Here is a 20,593-nt window from a genome sequence, read left to right as displayed (position 1 = left end):
GGTGGGTCGATCTCCTGCCATGCCTGCAGTGAGAGCACAGAGGAGCTGGCCTCAAACTGAGACAGGAGATTCAGATTAGGTGTTAGAAAACATTTGCACTGTTCGGGAGATCAGGCATTGGAATAGGGAGGTGTTGGAGTCACCGTCCCTGGGGGTGTTAGAGACGCCTGTGTCTGGCGCTGGGTGATGTGGTTTAGCAGCGTTGGACTGGATGATCTTACAGCTCTCTTCCAGGCTTGACGATTCTGTGATGCTGTGAAAGCGCCGTGAATCTCCCCTGGATCAGGCGAAGGTTCGGGGATCGCCCGTGCCCAGGGGAGCCCGCCCTGAGGCGCTCGGGCGGCGCTGCCCGGCGGCGGCTCCTGAGGGGCCGGAGGGCGGGAAGGGCTGAGGGCGGCCCCGCTCCCCTCAGGAGGCACCGCGGGCAGGGCCGGGCACGGCGGGGCCGCCGCTCCCCCCTCAGCCCGGAGCGGTCACCGCATCCCCCTCAGCCCGGAGCGGTCACCGCATCCCCCTCAGCCCGGAGCGGTCACCGCTCACCCCTCAGCCCGGAGCGGTCACCGCTCACCCCTCGGCCCGGAGCGGTCACCGCTCCCCCTCAGCCCGGAGCGGTCACCGCTCCCCCTCAGCCCGGAGCGGTCACCGCATCCCCCTCAGCCCGGAGTGGTCACCGCTCCCCCCTCAGCCCGGCGGGCAGGGCTCGGCAGCAGGACCGGCATCGCCTCGGTGTGTGCCCAGAGACAACCCCACCGCCGGGTCACAGGTACCCGCTCCGTGCCCCATGTCACACCCCTCGGTGCTCCCCACCCTCCCACAGATGAATGCTGCTGCTGTTTCGTCTTTGTGCTGTTCGCCTTTTTTTCTTTGTCAGGTGTTTTTTTTTTTTTTTTTTTTGAGTCTTTTACATATTCTTTCTGTTTTATATCTGGGGCGATGTGGAGCGCTCGCAAAGACTTCAAAGCGGGCTCTGATAACGAGCCGTGACTCACACGGCTCGTCTGAGGGAGGGGGCTGAAGCAGGGCAGGAACACCTCACAGCCCCGTTGCACCCAGCAGTGTCCTCACGGCCTCGCTGCTGATGGGAATTTGGGATTCCATGGAACACCAACAGCGGGTCTGGTCCCAGGTTTTCCAAGGATAAATCCCATTGCGGCTGGCTGCTGCGATCCCTGTGCTCCAGTGCTGCTGGACAAACAGGACCTGAACTTCTCTAGGAGTGTCTTTTTGAGCTTTAAAGTGATGTTACTGGGTTATTTTCCATAACTGACGGGTGATTTGTTTTATATGCAACATTAGGCAGAAGTTTGTTGCAGCAAATCTTGTAGCTTGTCTGTTCGTCTTTGCCCTGTAATGCAACATGGTCGAGCTATTTGCATTTAACGTGGGCTGGCTTATAAATATTATTTTGTGTACCTTCTGTAGGTTGCAAAAAAATAGACCCAGGTAAGGTCAAGATGTATCTTTCTATACAGTTTTAAAAGCCTTGTGCTTCTTATATTAAAGGTTCCTTAATTATATAAATGTATATTTAATTAAACTCTACTGAAATGCTGTCAGCTCCAGAGTCAGCTGATTTTTACAGCCTTCCTTTTGCTAGGGAACATGTAGGGGTTTTGTTTTCCCTTAGGCTGGCAGGGTGGTAGCAGAAGGGGCAACAAGAGGTGAGGAAGACTTGCAAGCTTTTCCCTGTTATGGGTTGGATTTGCAAGAAAATGAAATGCATATATATTATGGCTTCTGAAAGGGAAAAGGAAGATGGGCTCTTTTTAAATTTTCCCTTTCTAATGAAACAGCAAAGGAATGGGGACAATCCTAAACTCTAAATGGAAAGCGAGGCTGGTTGTTTTCATCAAGAGGACACTGATACTGCTTAGAGCCTCTGCTCCACTTGGAGAAGGAAAACTAATGCATTATTAAGCTGAATTTATCAGTGACTTAAAGTTTCTACCTGGAGCTAAATAATTTTTGAGAAATTGAAATAGGTTACTGTGATGGTTGAATCAACCTTTGGGTGGGGGTGGTCCTTAGGACATGTTTGAGGGATCACCTTTCTCTCTCCAAACCTAAATGTCACCCCGATCTTCAGCTGAATCCCAGATCCTGGCACATTGGGTTTGTGAAGAATCAGTGCTCTGGGGTTTGTGGTTCATGTAAAGTCTTTGGTGAACTAAAATTAATTCTCAGTTCAAGGAATCACGTCTCAGCATTGGTTTTGGTTTGACCAAAGCCAACAAAACAGTCATGGTTTAGAGGCTCCCTGAGCAGCAGCAGGAGGCTGAAGGTTTTATATGTTCACCCTCTGGGTAACATTTCCTGGGGGTTTTAGTGCAAGTTGTTGGCTGATGATGGCAAGTTGTTATATTAGCTTTATTGTGATCAGTGACACAGAGACACTGATGGTGCCCCCACAGTGGTAACACCTGAGTCCTGCAAAATGGCAACTTTAACAGGTGGTAACACACTATTACACATGCAGGGTTATTATAAAATACTGCATTTCCAAAGGAAATCTTTGCCATGCCAGAGAACATTAAACTCTGTGTGTGTGTCAGGTGACAGGGTAAAACCAGAAAAGTGGAAATATATATATATATATATATATATATATATATACTGCCTGTGTTGTAAACACTGCTAATCTGAACAGAAATGAAAACATCTTTTCCTTGCTGTTGTAGACCAGGAACAGAGATACAACCAAAAATGGACATTGAAAAGGTGCAGAAGAATCAGTGTGGTAGGACACCTAAGAGAATTTGTCATTTATTATCTGCATCAACTCTACAAATCTTTAGTAGACTGGGATATGCCTGGCCTGGGGTGGGGAGCTGTTGGGAAAAAGCTCTTTTTCTGAATTTTGGATGCTGTATTGGATACCTAAAAGGCAAATCTAATGACAAACATTCAAATAGGAAATCACACCACAAGGTTACCTTTTTTTTTAAGAAAAATGCTAATATTAACCCACATTTTTATTGTCCTATAACTTTTTTGAGAAACCCCCACCCTTAGAAGGGTTTACAATATACAGTAACTGCTGTCACTTTTGCAAACAATCACCACATAATCTCTTTATTATAACCCAAAACTTAACAAACAGGTTTTCAAAGTTTTCACTTACCTAGGGCTGTTTGTAGGTGCCCAGAAAACACTTTGTGTTGCCTCAGTAACCACCCAGTTGGAGGCTCTGCTCTGTGGTGGGTGAGGGTGTCTGCTGTGACTCAGTCCCACGCTGCAGCCTCGTGCTGTTGGATCCTTCCCCTGTTACTCTGTAGATTTTATACTGTATTTTGAACATGTTAATAGTCCTATATTGGTCATGTTACACTTAATGCACCTTGCAATTGTCAACTGAATATTGAGTAATCTACACCACGTTTCCCACCAGTTACTAGGGATTAAAAACCAAAGGAAATCGTGCTCCAATAACAAACTCTGCACAGCAGTATTTCTGGGTTAAGTGTGTTTGTTATTTATGGATGGATAGAAGGGGTGTAGCTTTGTTTTTGCTCACTTTTTTTTTTTTAATGCTTGTGCATGCTACATTTTTGGTCAGGTTTATTGTGATATTGAACAGATTAATATATAGAAAAATAACAATTTTCATGAAGATTTTTGTGTTTGCTCTTAGAGATGAAAACAGATCTGAACTTACTGCTTGAATGCCTTAAATATCAGATGGACTGCCCTCTGTCTCAGAAGGAAGCTTTGATCACTATTTACTCAATTTGTCAACAAAACAGTAAGGAATGTTTTTCCTTGGAAACATTTATGTTCACCACATATGTTCAGAACTGGTGGTCACTGTAAAAGAGTTGTCTAAATGATGCAAGGCTTGAGAAGTTGTAAAATCTTGGGAGGCTTTCAATTTACAAAGAAACAAAAGCTAAAGGGTCATTTTTGTTATTTTTTCTCTTTTGTAGGTGAAGCAAGTGAATATTTTCGAGAAATTGGAGGTTTGATGTTTATAAGTGACCTTGCAAAGTCAAGTGCTCACTGCGTGGTGAAGGAAGCAGCTTTGTTTACACTGGGGATTATTATAGAGAGTAATGGTAATATTAAGCAATATTTTTCGTATTTCTGAGTGAGAAATACTTCTCCTGTGCTTTGTCTCCACGGTTTTTTTGGCCTCAGACAATCAGATTACAAGGTGACCAGTTGGAGACAGGGGCAGTAAAGGTGCCCCTGTTGCCCTGCCCATGCCTGGATGTGACACAGCACCCTGTCTGCGTGTCACCAGCCAGCTGAGCTCCTCCTCTTCCTCACCAGCAAGTGTTAAATGACTCAGATTGACCCAGAGTTTGCCAAGCCCTGGTTGGTTTAGAATTCACTACAGGGGGAAGCCCTGGGTCACTTTATAGTCCTATTTTGTCTCCACTCCCCACGTGCTGGCCACAGCTGAGATTTAATAATTTGGGATTATGAGCAACTTACTTTAGGACTTAATGGTGTTCATTTTCTGTTTTCAGTGTACTGTCAACAGACTTTGTGTACTTCTGCATTGTTTGAAGACCTCATTTTATTTTTAATTAATAAGGATTCTGGTGTGAACTTGAAAAGAATGTCTGTTTATGTCATCTTAGTACTGGTTTCAAATAATAGTAAGTTGGGTTTTTTTCTGTGTTACACCACCACTTTTTTCTGTTTGCCAATCTGCCATGCAAAATTTGGGATACTCAATAAGTAATGCTTTGGTTAAGTTAATTTATAAAGATGAATGTTTGCATGTAACAGAACCTGAACTGTCTAAATAGGTCATTGCTCACTGGTTTTCTTTAAACAGCAGAAAGTGGTTTAGTTTTCAAAATATAGTTTAAAAAATGGTAATGCAAACCAGTAGTTTGTGACAATGTCTAGAAAAAGACAGAAAGAAACGGAATGCTTTCACCACCGTGTTGATGTGATTTTGGGTTTGGTTTTGGGGAGGATCTGTGCTTAGGAAATGAGATGTATGTATGTAAATTGAACCTGACCTTGAGATTTTGTCCCAAGTTGCCCATGTCTGTGGAGTCTTTGTGTTCGTTCTCTTGCAGAAAACGGGCAAACCCACGTCAGAGACACGGGCTGCATCAGCCTGCTGCTGCAGCTGTTCAGGTAACTACACAGCGGTGCAGACACTGCAGGGCTACACTGATGAGGAGTCCCCTTCCCTTCACCGCCTGGCTTTGTTTGTCCCCACAGAACAACCCTGTGCACGGCCGGGACGGCGCTGTCGGACGCGGCCGGCGAGCAGCGCTACCAGCTGTGGAGCTCGGTGTGCAGCGCGCTGTGTGCCTGCGTCAACAACCCCCAGAACGGTGCGTGTGCCCCGCAGCCACCGCGCCTCCCTCCCCGCGCTGCGACAGCGCGCTGTCATTGCACTGCTCTTCTCAGGGGACCTTTCAGCTGGGCTTATTTGTGTTTACTTTTGCAGAGGATAACCAAATCATTTGCTGCTCGGTGTTCCCCTATGCCAGGGAGTGGCTCGAGAGCTGCACAGAGCCCGACATAGTTCGTCCCATCTGTTCATTTCTTGGTCTCACAGTTGCAAATAACTGTAAGTGCAGCTCAAGCTTTACACAGTTTGGCTTTTGTTAAAAGTAAATTTAATGAGATAGTTCAGCTTTTTTGGTCAATCTCTACAAACTCTTTTGCTGTTCTTCCATGCTTTACTCTGAAAACTACATTCCACCAGCTTTACTTACACTACATTGTGCTTAAGTCACAAATAGCCACAAACCACTTATATTTTGTAAGGTCAGTACAGATTATTTGGAAGCTGTTTAGATTAGAAGTGTTTTATAAATAAAAGTCATTATTACATCACTGAAAACAATGATTGAGGTAGAGCTTGGGCATAATGTTAGCCCATGTGTGTGCTGTGTTAGGGTCATTGTTTCCTGTAAGTATTTCATATGAGAGATACTCCATTTCTTGAGACTCATATATATCCAGCTTCTGTTGTATGGCTGGAAATGTAATGATTGATGCATGCACAGAAAAACTCTGATGAACCCAACTGGCAAAATGCTGAAGTAATTTGCAAACTGTATTACTTAAACCACATGTTTTTTCTTTTCTTTTTTTTGTTTTTCTTCACTAAGCATATGTGCAGAAATATTTTGTTTCCATTGGAGGATTGGATACATTAGCTAAGGTTCTCCTTGAGCTTATGCATGACTCCTGCTTGAGCCACTCTGGCACAAAACTTGCAGTGGTTGTAACCAAGACTCTGGATGCCTGCATTGCTAATAACTGTGAGTGCAAGGACAGCTGTCATTGTCTAGCTATGCCACTTTTAAAATCTTTAGTCTTGTGTTATAAAAGTGATATAAATGGATGCTAAAAGGCCAGTAAGTTATAAACACCCCACTTGGGGCTGCAAACTTTAGTAAAATTCAAATGCCTGTGTGTGGGGGTGATTTAGTTCATCTGAGGTGGGTTACTCTGGAGCTCTCTGCATTTGGGAGCTGCAGCAGGAGGGGTGTGGGAACCTGGGGGGTTGAGGACAGGGAGGAGGAGAACTGTGCAGCCCCAGGCTTTGGGAGCTCTGCAGAGCTGCCTTGAGGAACAGACTGAACACTGGGTGATGCTGGACACTGGTGATCCACTTTATCATCTCCTGATTGTTCTGACCGTCACAGCTGCCATGGGGGTTGTCTTGGCCAAGTATCACACGGTGTCAGAGCTGCTGAAGCTGCTGTGCCATGAGACTCTGAACACAGGAGAGAAAATCAGCATTATTCTGACAATTGGACACTGTACTGAAGTCTGTGGTAAGATTTGCTCTCTCAGCTTCTGCTAAATTCTCACACCCAAACTCCTCCAGTGGTGACATTTCATCAAGACTGGAAGGTGAGGGAAAGTTCTGTTAAATAATGTAATGGTAATAGTCAGGAAAAAAGGTTTTTATCATGTTCCATCTCTAAAATTTCAGACTTGTTAGCAGATGGTATCTTCAGGAGCTTTGAAAAAATAGACTATTATGCAAGAATTCAGAGCTGGGCTTAGGGATCACTGGGTGAAATTGATCTAGGCCTAAAAACTACTACAACATAAACACACCAAAGGAGTCATCTTGAGCTCTCTTTTAATGGCTCCTGAGATATTCAGGTTCTGTCCATTGGTTAAATAGCTATTAATTTTTTTAAAGGCTGTATAATAGCATTGGTTTTGAAACAACAAACAGTAGGTAGCCCTGAAATCTTTTTGTCAGGCTCCTCAGGGCTCCGTGTTCAAAAATTCTGATTGATTGTCACCCTCTGAATGTCAAGAATGTTCAATAATTAGCTCAGTAGGTCGTAAGTTTATTTTAAAAGACATTTTTTCATGAAGAATTCATTGAAACAAAGCTCAATGGAAAATGTTTTTGAAAGACAATTAAATCAACAGAATAAAAATTTCTCTTAGAATGGCAACCCAAAATAATCATGTTTCATTTTTTTATTCCCTTTTTATCATGTTTAAACAACACAGAACTATTTTTATCAAGTTGCCTTCATCAAGTTTGATGAATCCATATGCAAATGAGGTAACAATAATGAATAAAATAAAATAGTAAATAAATGAATAATCAATCAAACAATAAAAAATAAAATTTATCTGGTGACATAGTTAATGAAGAGGAAGAGAGTGGTTAGACCAGGATTAAACTATTAAACTATTTACTACAGCATTACTAATTATAAACTTTAAACCTTTGATATCTCTGCACCTCAGGGCTGACAGAAATGTAGTGTGGTGTAATGGAGGAAAAGAGCTACAGAAGCCCCAGTCCAAATGTTTTAGGCAACAATTGAATGAACTTGGAACCCCATCACATCATTTGTCTCGGTCATCCTTCAGTTTTCTTCCAAGAGATCTGAGCTGTGGTCAGATCACCCTGGCTGATCTGTAAATGTGCTGTCTGTAAAGCTCTGCTGCTGCCAGCCAGGGGGGAGAGCATTCCAGCAGCCTTGGATCTGGGAAAGGAAAACATCTTTTGCAGAATTTCCCGGGAAATTATAAGTATTAGCTCCTAAATTACTGCAGGATTGAGTGTGTTTGAGGCTGAAACCAATCAATTTTCCTTTATTATGCCCCATTTCAGAAGAAAACCAGTGTGAACTGCTCCAGAACAACGGCCTTCCACTGATGATTCAGGTTCTGACAGAATCTCAGGACGAGGAGCTGATCAAAGCTGCTACTTTTGTGCTGCAAAACTGCAAACAGATGAGTAAGTTTGCTGCTACTGCTTTTGAAATGACAGCGATTATTCCATCTCTGTGTTCTGCTGCTTTCCTGAAGGATTTAGCTGTGGCAGCTCTGTAACTGGGCACTCCCAGAGCGGGCTGGTTCCTGCAGACAGGTTGCCTGTTTGCCACCAAACTGTGGCATTTGGGCAGCAAAAAGAAAAGCAAGGATTTCACCAGTGTGGCAGGAATGCATTTGTGGAACTGTAAATGTAGGGACAGTTTTTAAAAGCCTTCCCTTCTACAGATGCTGTGGAAAATAAGAGCACTGTGGGTATTTTATTCCTGGGGATGTGCCATTACAGATTATCAGCAGATAATCAGACCTGAAACCACCCTGACTGCAATCATTTTGTAATATTAAGAAATCCTGCTCTTTCTTTTGAAAGCAGGGTGTGTTTTGGGGCACCCTGGTTAAGTTTTTTATTAATTGTCTGCACAGTTCTACCAGTGGATCAGAAAGACACCTTGTCCTCTAATCTCTACAGCATGGAAGGTTTGCAATTGCTAATTACTAAATTCCATGCATCTTCAGTACATTTTTGTACTGAAATCATAACTGAGGGTTTTGTTTAAGATTGAGGGGGTGTGGTGATTTGCAGTGTCCATTAATAGGGAATTGTTTTTTAAATAAGCAGAAACTTACACTGGTGAAGAACCCATAGAGTTAGGATTAAGTCAATGGAAAAGTCATTTTTTACACAGCATCACTGTGCAAGCAGCTCACAGTAACTAAAACTGCAATCTCACCTCTTGTGACTGCAGTTTATATTTGAAGTGTGTTAACATTTATGTGTACATTTAAGTTTTATAAAAATTATTATGCAGAGATTATACTTTGCATTAAATTATTGGAGCTGTCCCTCAGCATAATAAAGTTATAATAAATGCTTACTAAGATGTTCATCGATAAAATTTTAAGTATTAATCCTGTTTTATATTTTATAAAGCTGAACAGTTGTCTCTGAAAATAAATGATAATTCATTGAGTGTGAGCAATGAAGAAGAAGAAGAGGATGTGCAAGTCAGGAAAAGAAGTCTACAAGACTACTGGAAGAAAGCAGGGGAGATTTTACACAGAATAAACTTGATTGAACAAGAACAAGCTGAGGTTGGCCTATTTACCAAACTAGGATAAAACTAAGCAAATCTTTACAGAGTTTTAGGGAGAAAGAGAAAGTAAACCCTTGGGATAATTTCAGGGTGAGCTAAGAAAGCAGGAAAACATTGGATGTGTGTGAAAGTGCAACCTGCAACTTTTACCATTACTGTGGATCATACCAAGGCATCTGTATTTTATGAAGCATTTTAGTTTATTATAAACTCAGATTTTCGACAAAATAGACATATTTAGGCTGGAGAAACAAGAAGTTGAATTTATTTTTAATTGCTGGACATTCAAACCTATAATTTTAATATTTGCATGCATGAAATGCCCCTGACTGTACAGCTGTGGGGCCACAGGATAAAGGAGGATGTGAACATAAACTGAAACAAGGTTGTTTCATATTTTCCAGGTGCTTTATAGCTGCCTGGTATCTCTGGGTTTGGAACAGTGAGTTCATGAGTTGTTTAGATGGATGTTAAGCTCATTTCTAGCAGTGCCTTGCACTGGTAGCAGATTGATGAGTGGCTGTGCCCTGAGCTCCTCCAGCAGCACGGCTGTGCTGGGCTCTCTGCTCAGCCAGGCTGCTCTGCAGCTTCTCTGGGATGTTTTCCCTTCACAGTTAGGCTGTCTGTGAGTTAACCTGCTTACTGATTGGTGTAAATTCTGCACAGCTCATACACTCACAAACTACTTTTCAATGCAGGAAGGAGTTCAAGGGGGAATATTTGTGGATGGATCCTCAGTAGGCAATTTTGAAGCATTGGAATCCCATGAGGTGAATCCTGCTGATCCAAAAATGTACCTAGAAAGAGCACATAAAGAACATCACAGCCCACAGCTGGCCTTGGAGTTGGATGATCAGGTTCTTGTTCCATCTGTAAATTGTCCTCCAAGAAAAAGGGAAACAGTGAACACTGTGGGTGCAGCTTCTGCTGGACAGAGTGGACAGAGCAATATTCCACGTTCAGGGAATGAACTGCAGACAGACAGAGCACTTCAGAGTCACAGTGTGACTGACAAAACTGCCTGTGGAAAACATCAGTCTGTTCCTCAAGCAAGGTAAGGATCCTTCACCTAAGCAGAAATACTAAATTGCCTTTCCCTGGTAATTTCCAAATTGAATGTCAGCCTTTTAAATTCTCTCTTACCAACTGTGTCTTTTTCTTCTAGAGAAAAGACACAGCCCTTTGGTGGCCCACTCGAGGACACTCTGTGGGAGTGTCTTTGAGACCACAGACAAAGATTGTAGACATTGTAGTAACAAAAGGTGCTGATCTTTTTCCCTGGCTGGTGGGTTGTACAGAGAGCCCTTTCCAGGCCACCTTTAGCACCTTCAGCACAGTGGGGAGGAATCAGCCCTGGCTTTGGCCTCAAAACTCTCCCTGATGCAGCAGATGAAGACCTGCCCTGTTGGTGTGGACCCAACCAGCAGGGGCTCTGTGATGTGCACTTACCAGGAAAACAGCAGGGAGAAAACTGGGGGAAGAACATTGACACTGGAGTGGCTACAAACTGGGGGGAAAGTTTTCCCTCCTCCACTTTTCTCCCCTCATGTTCCATTGTTTCTTTGCATGGGAAGAGAAAGGTAGAGCCCTGTTCAGTCATTCCCTATTCTCTTGCTCGTTGCTCTCACATAAATGGTGACTTTCCTCTTCTTCTTTAGCTTTTATGCTTATCTTTCCTAAGAAATAAATTATTGATAGGCAACTTGCAATGCTAAACACAAGCCATTCTCTTGAATTTATATCAGGAATATCCCTCAGGATATGTGATGGGAGAGGAGGAGCAAAATTGTGTTTCTCTGGGGTTTTCAGTTTGGTTTTTGGTTGGTTGGGTTTGGTTTGGTTTTGCTTTTGTTTTTTTTTGTTTGGCTGTGTTTTGGTTTGGTTTTGGGGCAAAGAAGAAAACCAAATACCTTTTAGAGCATTTGCTACAAGTGGGGAAGGCTACAGGATTTTGAAGGCTTTGTGCAAGTTTGATGTGCACTAAGTAACCTTTGTGTGAATGAGAATTGCAAATTGCCCTGGGAACAGCATCCCTTGAGAACTCAGCATTCCATGGGAACAGCCCTGCAAGGAGTGCTGACCACAGGCCTCTGGGAAACAAATTACATGCTGGTGCCATAAGCCTGGGACCTTGGGATAATCAGAGTAATTTTTTGAGAGTTTAATCTTTCATATGTTTCTTTTTTATTTTTCCATTGGACTGTGCCTATTAACTTACAGGTAAATGCATGTTGTGACATTTTATTCTTTTTAATTTTTTCCCACTGTTGTCTTCCCAGTGAACAGTTATTTCAACAACCAGCAGAGCCTGTTAGAAATAGGACACAGACATGCCCAGCAGGTACAAACAGCTAAACATATTCCTTTCTTTTTGTTCTTAACGAGTTTTTAATTAGTTTTGTGTACTTTTATCACTTCTTTTTACCAGTTGTTATGTATCATTAGATGACAGGGTGCATTATATGTAATTAATATCCTTTTACTGGTTTGCATAGTACTGGAATTTTATATTGTACACAATTTTACCAGGAGAATATTTATTGTACTTTTCTTCTAAAACATATTGTAGCTTTCTCTTTTTTTTTTAAATAATTTTAACTCTTGAAATGAATGTAGCACAGACAAAGGTTTCAAGTTTAAACTGAATGCAGTTTAGTCTTCAATCTGTCCTGAGCAGTGAAAGCATTAACAGAAAATGCATGAGGATGCTGGTTTGGTTCTGTCCCTGTAAGAATGGGGGCAGAGCCCCCTGTGAGAGGGACTCTCACCTGAAGCTGTTCCTACGTGCTGAACGTGTGTTTAGGATGAATGTTTTTCAGATTTGCATTGATCTTAGATCATTTATTACATTACTTATTAAATTTATGCCAGAATTGGGGGCTGTCCAATCAAACCTTTATTCATCACTTAGTTTCCTGTTAATTTATAAAATGTATAAGTGTTCTTTAGATTAGTATTTGCCAGAATGGTGGCTTTACAGATGTCAAGCTGATCTCCAGGTTATACCTTTTTAACTGAGAGTTCATATTATTCCAGTACCTCACATTCTTCAGCATCAGATTCCAAACAGAAATAAAGTTTATAGGCCTTAGTTAAGCAATATAAGTTTACAGGGATCATTTGCTGTTCAAGTTGAAGGAATATCCTTTGGGAGAGTGATGACAAAGCACTGAATTGAACACAATCATTCTGGATTTACAAAAATGTAAACGCGGTGCATTTAACTTGAGGAATGTAATTTGGATTTTCTACTGCTTAGATTTTCTACTGTTTATTAACCTTCCATAATTTACAGATAGAAAATGCAATGTAGACACACTGAAGCATGATTACCATGGCAGAAGCAGCTTACATTTTCTTAGGGTTTTTTTTCCTTCCTCATTTAGATCAAAATTCCTCCTCCTCAGAGATAACCAGGAAACACAAGAGTACTTCAGCCACATCTTCATCCCATAACATGGCAGATTTAAGGTGCTCAGGTAAATGTTACCTCAGGTCTTTCTTTGCAGAGCACACAAAAGGAGCCCTAAGGGGTCAGCAATGCAGTAAGTTATTTCTGACATTACAGAAATCCTAGCACATCTGTTCTATTACCTATTATGGAAATCTTAACTGTTTCCTTTTTGTGCCTCTAAAATGAAAGCTCAGTATTGCAATAGAGCTGACATGGCAGTTTTGGTGCATGTATCTCAGTGTGGGCCGGCCGACAAACAATTCACAGTAGCTTAAAAGATGACCCTTCTTACAAGAATTTGGGGTGATTCCCTCCTTTCTCTGATGGGCCAGTCAGAGGAAGAACACGTGGCCCTGCTCATTTCCCTCAGTGGTTCTCCTGCTGAGCCTCCTGACTGTTGTGCAGCTCTTCTGTTGTCTGTTTAGTGCAGGCACTCCGATTTTGGGTAATCCAGGACTGCAGATCTCTGTTGCTGCTCGCTCAGCATGCTCTGTCAGTAGGTCACGTATCGTGGGTGGGGTTTGTCCCCGCCAAAGACCCTCGGGCACATCTTGTACAGGAGAGGAGCCCCCAGACAGGTGACTCACAAATGGCCTTTATTAAAACAAGGTGTCACTTTATATAGAGGGGTACAGAGAAGGGTCTCGAACAAGGGTGGGATTCTTGCCAGGGGCACTGAATCCTGAGGGTCAGAGATAAGGGAAAATGGAGGGATTGGCCGCAGGGATATGTCCAGCCATATAGGGAGATTTGGGAGTTAGGGAAGGAAGGGAAGGAATGGTGAGGGGCACAGATAGGGGGGTCCTGCAGGGGTCTGTGGAAGCGGCGTCTTATCACTGGATCTCAGGTGCTTCCTGCAGCTGCAGCTGTCAAAGCACCTCTAGATCGATTTCTTCCTCCAAGGTTTCCTCGTAGCCTTTCTGCATCTGTCTCCATTCTCTGTAGGCCTCTGCTGGTCCACTCCCAACAGTCATGAGAATGCTGCTGGTGCTCAGGATTTGTAAGTGGGTTTTGTAACCAGGCCTGTGTTTCTTTATTTAAAAAACCCCAACAAAACAACAAAAAACCTCCAAACAAACCCCAAAGCAGCTCCTAACCCACCTTTGAACATTATTTTTATCCAAACTGTCAAATTAAATTCAACCTGAGCTTTAGCACTGCCTGAGCATTGCACATATTGCCCTTCTTCTGATTCCTCACACAAGTCCTCCCTCAGCTGATGTAACATAATCATGAGAACATCCAAGAACAACTGAACCATAAATTACCCTGGGAATGTCCTCAAAAAAACCAGGAAGGCTTCCTGTGAGGGAATTCCTGCCTAAGCTGGACTTACCATTCATCCAAGTTAATACAGATAACTGTTGCAACACAAAGTTCCAAAGCATAGCAAAGACATATCTTATATTTTGGCTCCTGGATGAACGTGCAAATGGAACTGAGGCCTCTTTTTTCCCATCCCACTAATAGTTTAAGTTCTATGGGGGATCTGTGCCTCATCCAGTACTTGAGGAGTTGAAGTGCAGTTTAACTTGGTCTCATAAAACACTGAAAACACTTTCTAATTTTTTTTTTAAGATAGAAGGTACAAAACAAGTAAGTATTTTCAAGAAGATACATAAAAATTTAACCTCTTTGCCATGTTCACATGGAAACCCAGAGGTCAAACTGCAGATCATAGTGATCAGAACGAGCTGCTGGACTTCCTGGTGGCTCCTGGGGCATCTCTGCTTGCTATTTCTACAGTGTCCCATGGCTTTGCAGGTTGTGCAGCAGGAGGACTGTCCTTCAACAGTAGAACCTTCACCAAGATGTTACAAAGTTGCCTGCACCCGTGTGACCATCACAGAGTCATCCTGGAGGCTGAGGAAAGATACAGGAAGGAGCTTCGGGAGTGGGCCGATGGGAACAGCAGCAGATACAGGAGCCAGGACAGTGCAGGTTCATTGTTAGCAGCTGTAACCACTGCTGTAAATGGCATTCCAAACTCGGAGCTCTCTGTGATCTCATTCTGACTGCCCTGCTGTTTTAACTCACTCATTCATTGAGTTACCAGTGACTTGCACTAAGTGGTATCAGAAGGGGCCACTTCTGCTTTGAGAATCTTGGGCATTTCTTGGCAGTGGGGGCAGATCCTCATTCCAGGCTTTGATGGGACTGGGATGTTTGCCAGTCAAGAATGAAGGGAAGGGAATGTGTTATAATCATTTAAAATCAGTGTGAATGCATGACATCATAATATAATATAATATATACATATGGGTCTAAGATGCTTATAATGAATACAATAAAAGCACATCTTCTATTTTTCTGGTTTAAAGAAAAAGTAAGTGTTTAATTTTGAAAATTAAACAGTTACTACTTACTGATATTTGCTCATCTTATATTTTCCAGAAATAGTGCTGACCCCAGTGAACAAAGGCAGGCTGCACACAGAAATATCAACATTTAGGAGCAAAAAGGACAGTTTCCAAAGTAAGGGCTGGATTTGGAAATTAATGCGAAAAGCCATTATTTTCTGTTAATATTTTGCAGAACTTTACCACGGATAGAGAATTATGGTTTTTTTCCTTCTCCAAATTCTGTGAACAATCTATATATTAATATGCCAGCAAATGTAATCTATTTACTTGCTGGGAGGTTTTGAATAAGCAGTTATTAACCAGGCAGAGCTGGGAAAGGGAATAGAAATTCCACCATTTCTGCAGTGCAGTTTGGGAATCCTGTGTTTGCAGAACCATCATTGCCCATAAAACCTGGTGTTCTTTATGACACACAACTGCCCATTTGTAGCAGAGTCCACACCTTTGAGAGATTTTATTCTGCCATATAGCAAAAAACATTAATGGTATTTTCCCCTTACTCTGCTAATGTATATTTTCACACAATTCAGCAGCAATTTTTTGCAGAATGTGATGGGTTTGGGTACCTGCAGAGCTCCAGCTACAATCAGAATTACTACATTCACCAACTGGTAACCAACACTGTTTCTTATGATTGATGACCAGAATTTTTCAAGCAGGTTGAAGCAGTTCTCTAAATCAGCACTTCGGTTCTAAACCATTAATATTCCTTTAAAATGCATTCTCTTTTGAAAAATCAGCCCGCCCATCAGCAATTTATTTTTAATACTCTGTTTTCAAAACCCTTCTTTATATGGTTCCTTAGTTAATTAATTTCCAGTAAAAGCTGGTCAATTGATTTATAAATTTGTTTATCTTTTTCCCCTCCAGATTCAGAAATTAATTTGTCTGTGATAGCCACAGAGGTATTTTAAGATTTTAAAAAAATCCCCAAAAAACAACTCAATTTTATCTTGAGAGTCCTTTGCAGCAATATATTAACTTTAGCAAGTAAACATTTTCTGTACACTGAAGTAAACTGAATTTTCCAGTCTTTCTTCCAAATGGCTCAAAAGATGGTTCTCCCTTCAATTTTAATTCCTAAAACATGACCTGTGTTTTGTGGTTTGTTTTTTCCTAAGAAAGATGTGCAATGTTTTATTGTTTGGGATTTCTTTTAAGGTATTCTTTTGACTCCAAGAAAAAAAGCCAAGCCTGATACTTCAAACAGAGATGAACATCATAAAAATATTAGGTGGACTGGCAACTATAACTTGACCCCTGCCTATGAGAAGTGTGAGTGTTACCAGAAAATTAATTCTCTAATGTGCATAACTTAGAGATCAGGCTTGCATTTAGCTCAGGGCACTGAAGAAGTCTTGTTTGTGGGGACAAGTGGCTAAGGATTTAAACAACCCCCTGGCTTTAATCCCAGGAGTTTCTCCCCCATCAGTAGCACTATCACTCGCTCAGAGTATAAATAATCCCCCTGTGTTAATGTCAATGATGAGAACAGATGTAAGGGCAGTGAGATTATCACTGATACAGCAACACTTACCTATTCAGGTTCATTCAGGGAAATGCTCCTTCAAGCACTACATTTAGTTCTACAGCAGATTTCAGTTAGTTTAAAGTAACCAAGAGCCTCCTTGTTCCCAATTCCACAGCTTCACAAAAAACCCAAGATGCCAACTTGAGGAGACAAGGAGTCAAAGAAATGTGCAGCCAGAAGTGTCAGCACTTCCAAGGAAATTGCATCCATGCACTTGACAGAGATGAGGTGAGTTATGCAGAGCCTAACCATGCACTCACATATCTGTAAATGGCCAAAGCACTGGAGAATTGCATCATTTCTTTTTAAGTCACCTTTAACAGGAGCCCAGTAGCAAAATGAATCTTATTAACAGGATATTGCTCTGTTGATTCTACCCCAGTCACAGTGATTTACCCTGAACTGAGTTAAGCATTTTTCAGCTGACAGTCTTTTCTGAATGATGGATATGGAGGTATGATTTTTCCTGTGTTGATGAAAACTTGCACAGTATAGAAATCACAGAAACCTAAGGGAATAAACCTACTGAAGGTACAAGCTATGTAGGTACAACAGAAACAAAGGTAAAGATCCCAGAAAAATACTGTATTTCAGTAAGTGGGTGGCAGTGAAGAAACCTTAAAGAGCCATTGTTGCCTTGACTTTACAACTGCTCAAGGGTGTATTGCCAGCAATACCCTACTTCCACGTGCCACACAGTCTGTCCAATTGACATAATTTGTAATTACACCGACATAAATATTTGCAGAGCAATGAAATACGTCCCCTGGACATGAACACAAGAACCTTGAACAAGAGAGGAAGAAGAACCCGAAAAGATTTCACAACTGAAGAAATTAACTGTCTTTTGAATGGAGTAAAGGAAATGGGTAATCACTGGAATTTAATTTTGTGGTCTTACCCATTTCAGAAAGGACGGACAAGTGTTGATCTTTCCAAGAAGTACTACAGGTTACAGAAGCAGGTAGTCCCAGTTTCATTTTCTGCTAGTCCTAAATGCTCTGAGCTCAGTTTTCATAGTTTGCCCCTCAGCTGCCTCGCAGAAAAAACCTGGTTTTCAGGATCTGCAGCCCCTGGGACTGTGCTTTGTGTCAGTTCAGTGCTGTGCTACCCAGGGGAATGGGCTCTTATGGAATTCCATCAGGGCTGGTGCTGGAGAGAGAGAGCTAAAGCAGCAAAATATCAGAGAGCCTTTGAACCTGCCAGGGTGCACAGAGAATGAGAATGTCAGTTAAGGACTGAACTAATCCCTGTGTTTATCAGGAAGTTGGGATTTCCTCTGTTCAGCCTCTCTCCTGGGGCTGCTTTGTGGCTCTCCAGCAGCTTCCTGGGGGCTGAGCAGTACAGGCCTCACACAGAGGGGCTATCTGGGAATGCAGAGGGAGCACTGCTGCTGTTCTCTGGATCCAGGAGCACTGCTGCTGTTCTCTGGATCCAGGGAGCATTGCTGCTGTTCTCTGGATCCAGGAGCACTGCTGCTGTTCTCTGGCTCCAGGAGCACTGCTGCTGTTCTCTGGCTCCAGGGAGCACTGCTGCTGTTCTCTGGATCCAGGAGCACTGCTGCCCTGCCTTGGATCCAGGAGCATTGCTGCTGTTCTCTGAATCCAGGGAGCACTGCTGCTGTTCTTGGATCCAGGAGCACTGCTGCTGTTCTCTGGCTCCAGGGAGCATTGCTGCTGTTCTCTGGATCCAGGAGCACTGCTGCTGTTCTCTGGATCCAGGAGCACTGCTGCTGTTCTCTGGCTCCAGGAGCACTGCTGCTGTTCTCTGGATCCAGGAGCACTGCTGCTGTGCCTTGGATACCATTGGAGTGGTTAAGTGGCAAGCCTTTGTCTACTGCAAGGTGTTCTATAATTGTGCAGTGCTTTGGGTCAGCAGTTGTTTTGATATTTTCTCTTTTATCTCCATTTTATAGATGCAAAAAAAGCCCCAAAGATCATCAATGATGATGTCATAGAGCACCTGGGGTTTGTTGAAGAATAGAGAAGAACAGCCTTTATAGCAGCAAGAAGAACATAAGCCCTTGGAGATTTAGATTGGCTTGGACTCCTGTTTTCCAGGGATAACTGAATATTTCATCTACTCTAATTTGACAGTTTCTTTTATACATAGGCAACAAAATGCTTATCAGCAAAAATTATTTTTTTAAACTTAATTTAACCTTCTTGAGCGTTTGATACATGTAAGTTTTGATCTAACTTTTTGTAGTTTGCCTTACCCTTTGTATGAAATGGCTATTGTTGAAGTGAATGTTTTATGTCCAAAACTGGTAAGTGTTAATGTTGTGTCTGAATTTGTTTTCTCTTAATAAGTGAAATGTTTAAAGCAGGTAAAATATTTTGTCATGTTTTTAATGTGCTGTATGTGCATAAAAATGTATCTGTGCCAGAAAACATTGGTAAAACACTGCTATATATAGGATGCAAATCTTTGTTACAGTAATTACTCACTGCTGAACTCAGCAGGTACTGATAAAATCTGCCTTCTGTTCACACTTGGACAATATTTTGTGTATTATTCAGGTAAGTGAGCAGAACCCCCATTCCTGCTAATGACACAACTTTTGTGGTGAAAGCCTTAGTAACTTGATTTTTCAGTGCTAGCCTTAGTATTTCATTTGCATTTTTTACCTGTTCTGATAAGGGACTGAGAAATCAATAGTTACTCTTTCATGGAAAAGGTTTAGTTATCATATTAGCACAAGGTTTTCACTGTGGTGCAGCTTAAATGCTTGGAAATGAGCAAGATAACCAAAAACTGAGAGACCTGCAGTAAAGATGATGCCAGTGATACAATAAATGCATCTTCTAATCTTTTCAGCTGTTGCAACTTGGTTTTTATATTATTAAAATATTCAAGCATCTGGAAAAGATGTCTTTGAGTGGAGCTGTTGCCAGCAGTGAAACTAAATATTGGTGTGACTGCAGGGTGAGCCAAAGGACTCCTGAGGCTGGGTGGGCACAAAAGGGACATTTGGTCCCTTCCACACCCCAACAAGTATTTTTCCAAGGACTCAGAGCCAGCCCAGACAAGCTGCTACTTCATCTATTGACTGAATGTGTGTTAATAATCCATATTATTCTGGCCTAAATTATATCTCAAGTGGATAAAAGCATAAATCTTGCCTTGACACACGTCAGAACATCTCCATACCATTTACCCAACCTTAGGTACAATTGAGGTTGGGAAGGCCCTGTGGAGCCCATAATCCAGTCTCCTCCTCGGAGCGGGGCTGATTGCAAAGTCACTCAAGTTGCTTCAGTGCCTTGACAGGTTCTGAAGATCTTCAAGGGAGAAATTCCCACAGGCTCTTTGGGCACCTCTGCTGGTGCTCCAGCTCCTGCCGTGACACAAGGTGATGGAACAACACCACAGAACGTTCTGGTGTCATCTGAGGACTCACAGACCAGGAGCACCAGGAGCCTGCTGTGTGGATTTGTGCTCTCCTTTTGATTGACTGTGCAGTCTCAATCATCTCACTAATTTTCTCGCACAAGCGCTTTGAAACCCACACATAGCAGGCACCACAAAAGTAAGATTGCATGAAAACAGCAATGTCACTTTTAGGCTGCTCGAGCCCCCCCGGGCAGGATTTCAGCACCTTGGGAAGCTGAACTGACTGACAGACCACGCAGGGAAGTGTGTGAGCAAAACCCACGGCGTTCTGCTGTAGTTCTGTTGGACAAACCAAGGGTGTGAGGGCTGTAAGGATTTGGGTCCATGAATTCACTCAGCTCCAGGGATACAGCCTGAGCTGCTGCTCACCGGGGCTGGGCTGGGGCAGGGACTGCGCAAGGGACTGGGATCTGCAGGGGCAGGTCCTGGGGGATGCAGAGGGAAGTACCGGGGGGTGGAGATACCACGACAGGTCCAAGGGGGTGCAAGGGCAGGTACCGGGAGCTGCAGAGGGAATTACCGTGGG

At 42.6% G+C, this 20,593-nt stretch overlaps 1 protein-coding gene across 5 annotated transcripts; it reads left to right on the top strand.

Annotated features, from left to right (window-relative positions):
• Positions 1–698: 698 nt before the first annotated feature.
• Positions 699–19,487, top strand: TERB1 (telomere repeat binding bouquet formation protein 1). Of its 5 annotated transcripts, none has more exons than XM_050328235.1 (20): positions 699–763; positions 3,632–3,742; positions 3,924–4,052; positions 4,470–4,601; positions 5,034–5,094; positions 5,182–5,297; positions 5,414–5,536; positions 6,084–6,236; positions 6,624–6,755; positions 8,069–8,194; positions 9,161–9,321; positions 10,022–10,377; positions 11,603–11,664; positions 12,710–12,802; positions 14,542–14,718; positions 15,172–15,252; positions 16,302–16,415; positions 16,787–16,899; positions 17,582–17,635; positions 18,587–19,487. In XM_050328235.1, the coding sequence occupies exons 2-20, from the start codon at positions 3,634–3,636 to the stop codon at positions 18,626–18,628; spliced, it is 2,334 nt and encodes a 777-aa protein (XP_050184192.1). In that variant the 5' UTR covers positions 699–763; positions 3,632–3,633; the 3' UTR covers positions 18,629–19,487. The 5 variants fall into 5 exon arrangements, with proteins under 5 accessions (XP_050184192.1, XP_050184189.1, XP_050184193.1 ...); XM_050328232.1 differs by having other exon boundaries at positions 17,420–17,635; XM_050328236.1 differs by lacking the exon at positions 14,542–14,718 and having other exon boundaries at positions 17,420–17,635.
• Positions 19,488–20,593: the final 1,106 nt, after the last annotated feature.

Source organism: Myiozetetes cayanensis, unplaced genomic scaffold (assembly GCF_022539395.1).
Source record: "Myiozetetes cayanensis isolate MyiCay16 unplaced genomic scaffold, myiCay2020 scf38, whole genome shotgun sequence".
In the NCBI taxonomy this organism is placed as follows: Eukaryota; Metazoa; Chordata; class Aves; order Passeriformes; family Tyrannidae; genus Myiozetetes; species Myiozetetes cayanensis.
Note: the sequence above shows the minus strand (reverse complement) of the source record. Positions and strands in the feature narration are given on the sequence as shown.

Excerpts from the sequence above, each read along its gene's own strand:
- TERB1 (XM_050328232.1), top strand. The coding sequence starts at position 3,634 with ATGAAAACAGATCTGAACTTACTGCTTGAATGCCTTAAATATCAGATG. Across the intron at positions 4,053-4,469 it reads GATTATTATAGAGAGTAATG|TGTACTGTCAACAGACTTTG; the intron begins GTAATATTAAGC and ends TTCTGTTTTCAG. Across the intron at positions 16,900-17,419 it reads ATGCACTTGACAGAGATGAG|AGCAATGAAATACGTCCCCT; the intron begins GTGAGTTATGCA and ends AAATATTTGCAG.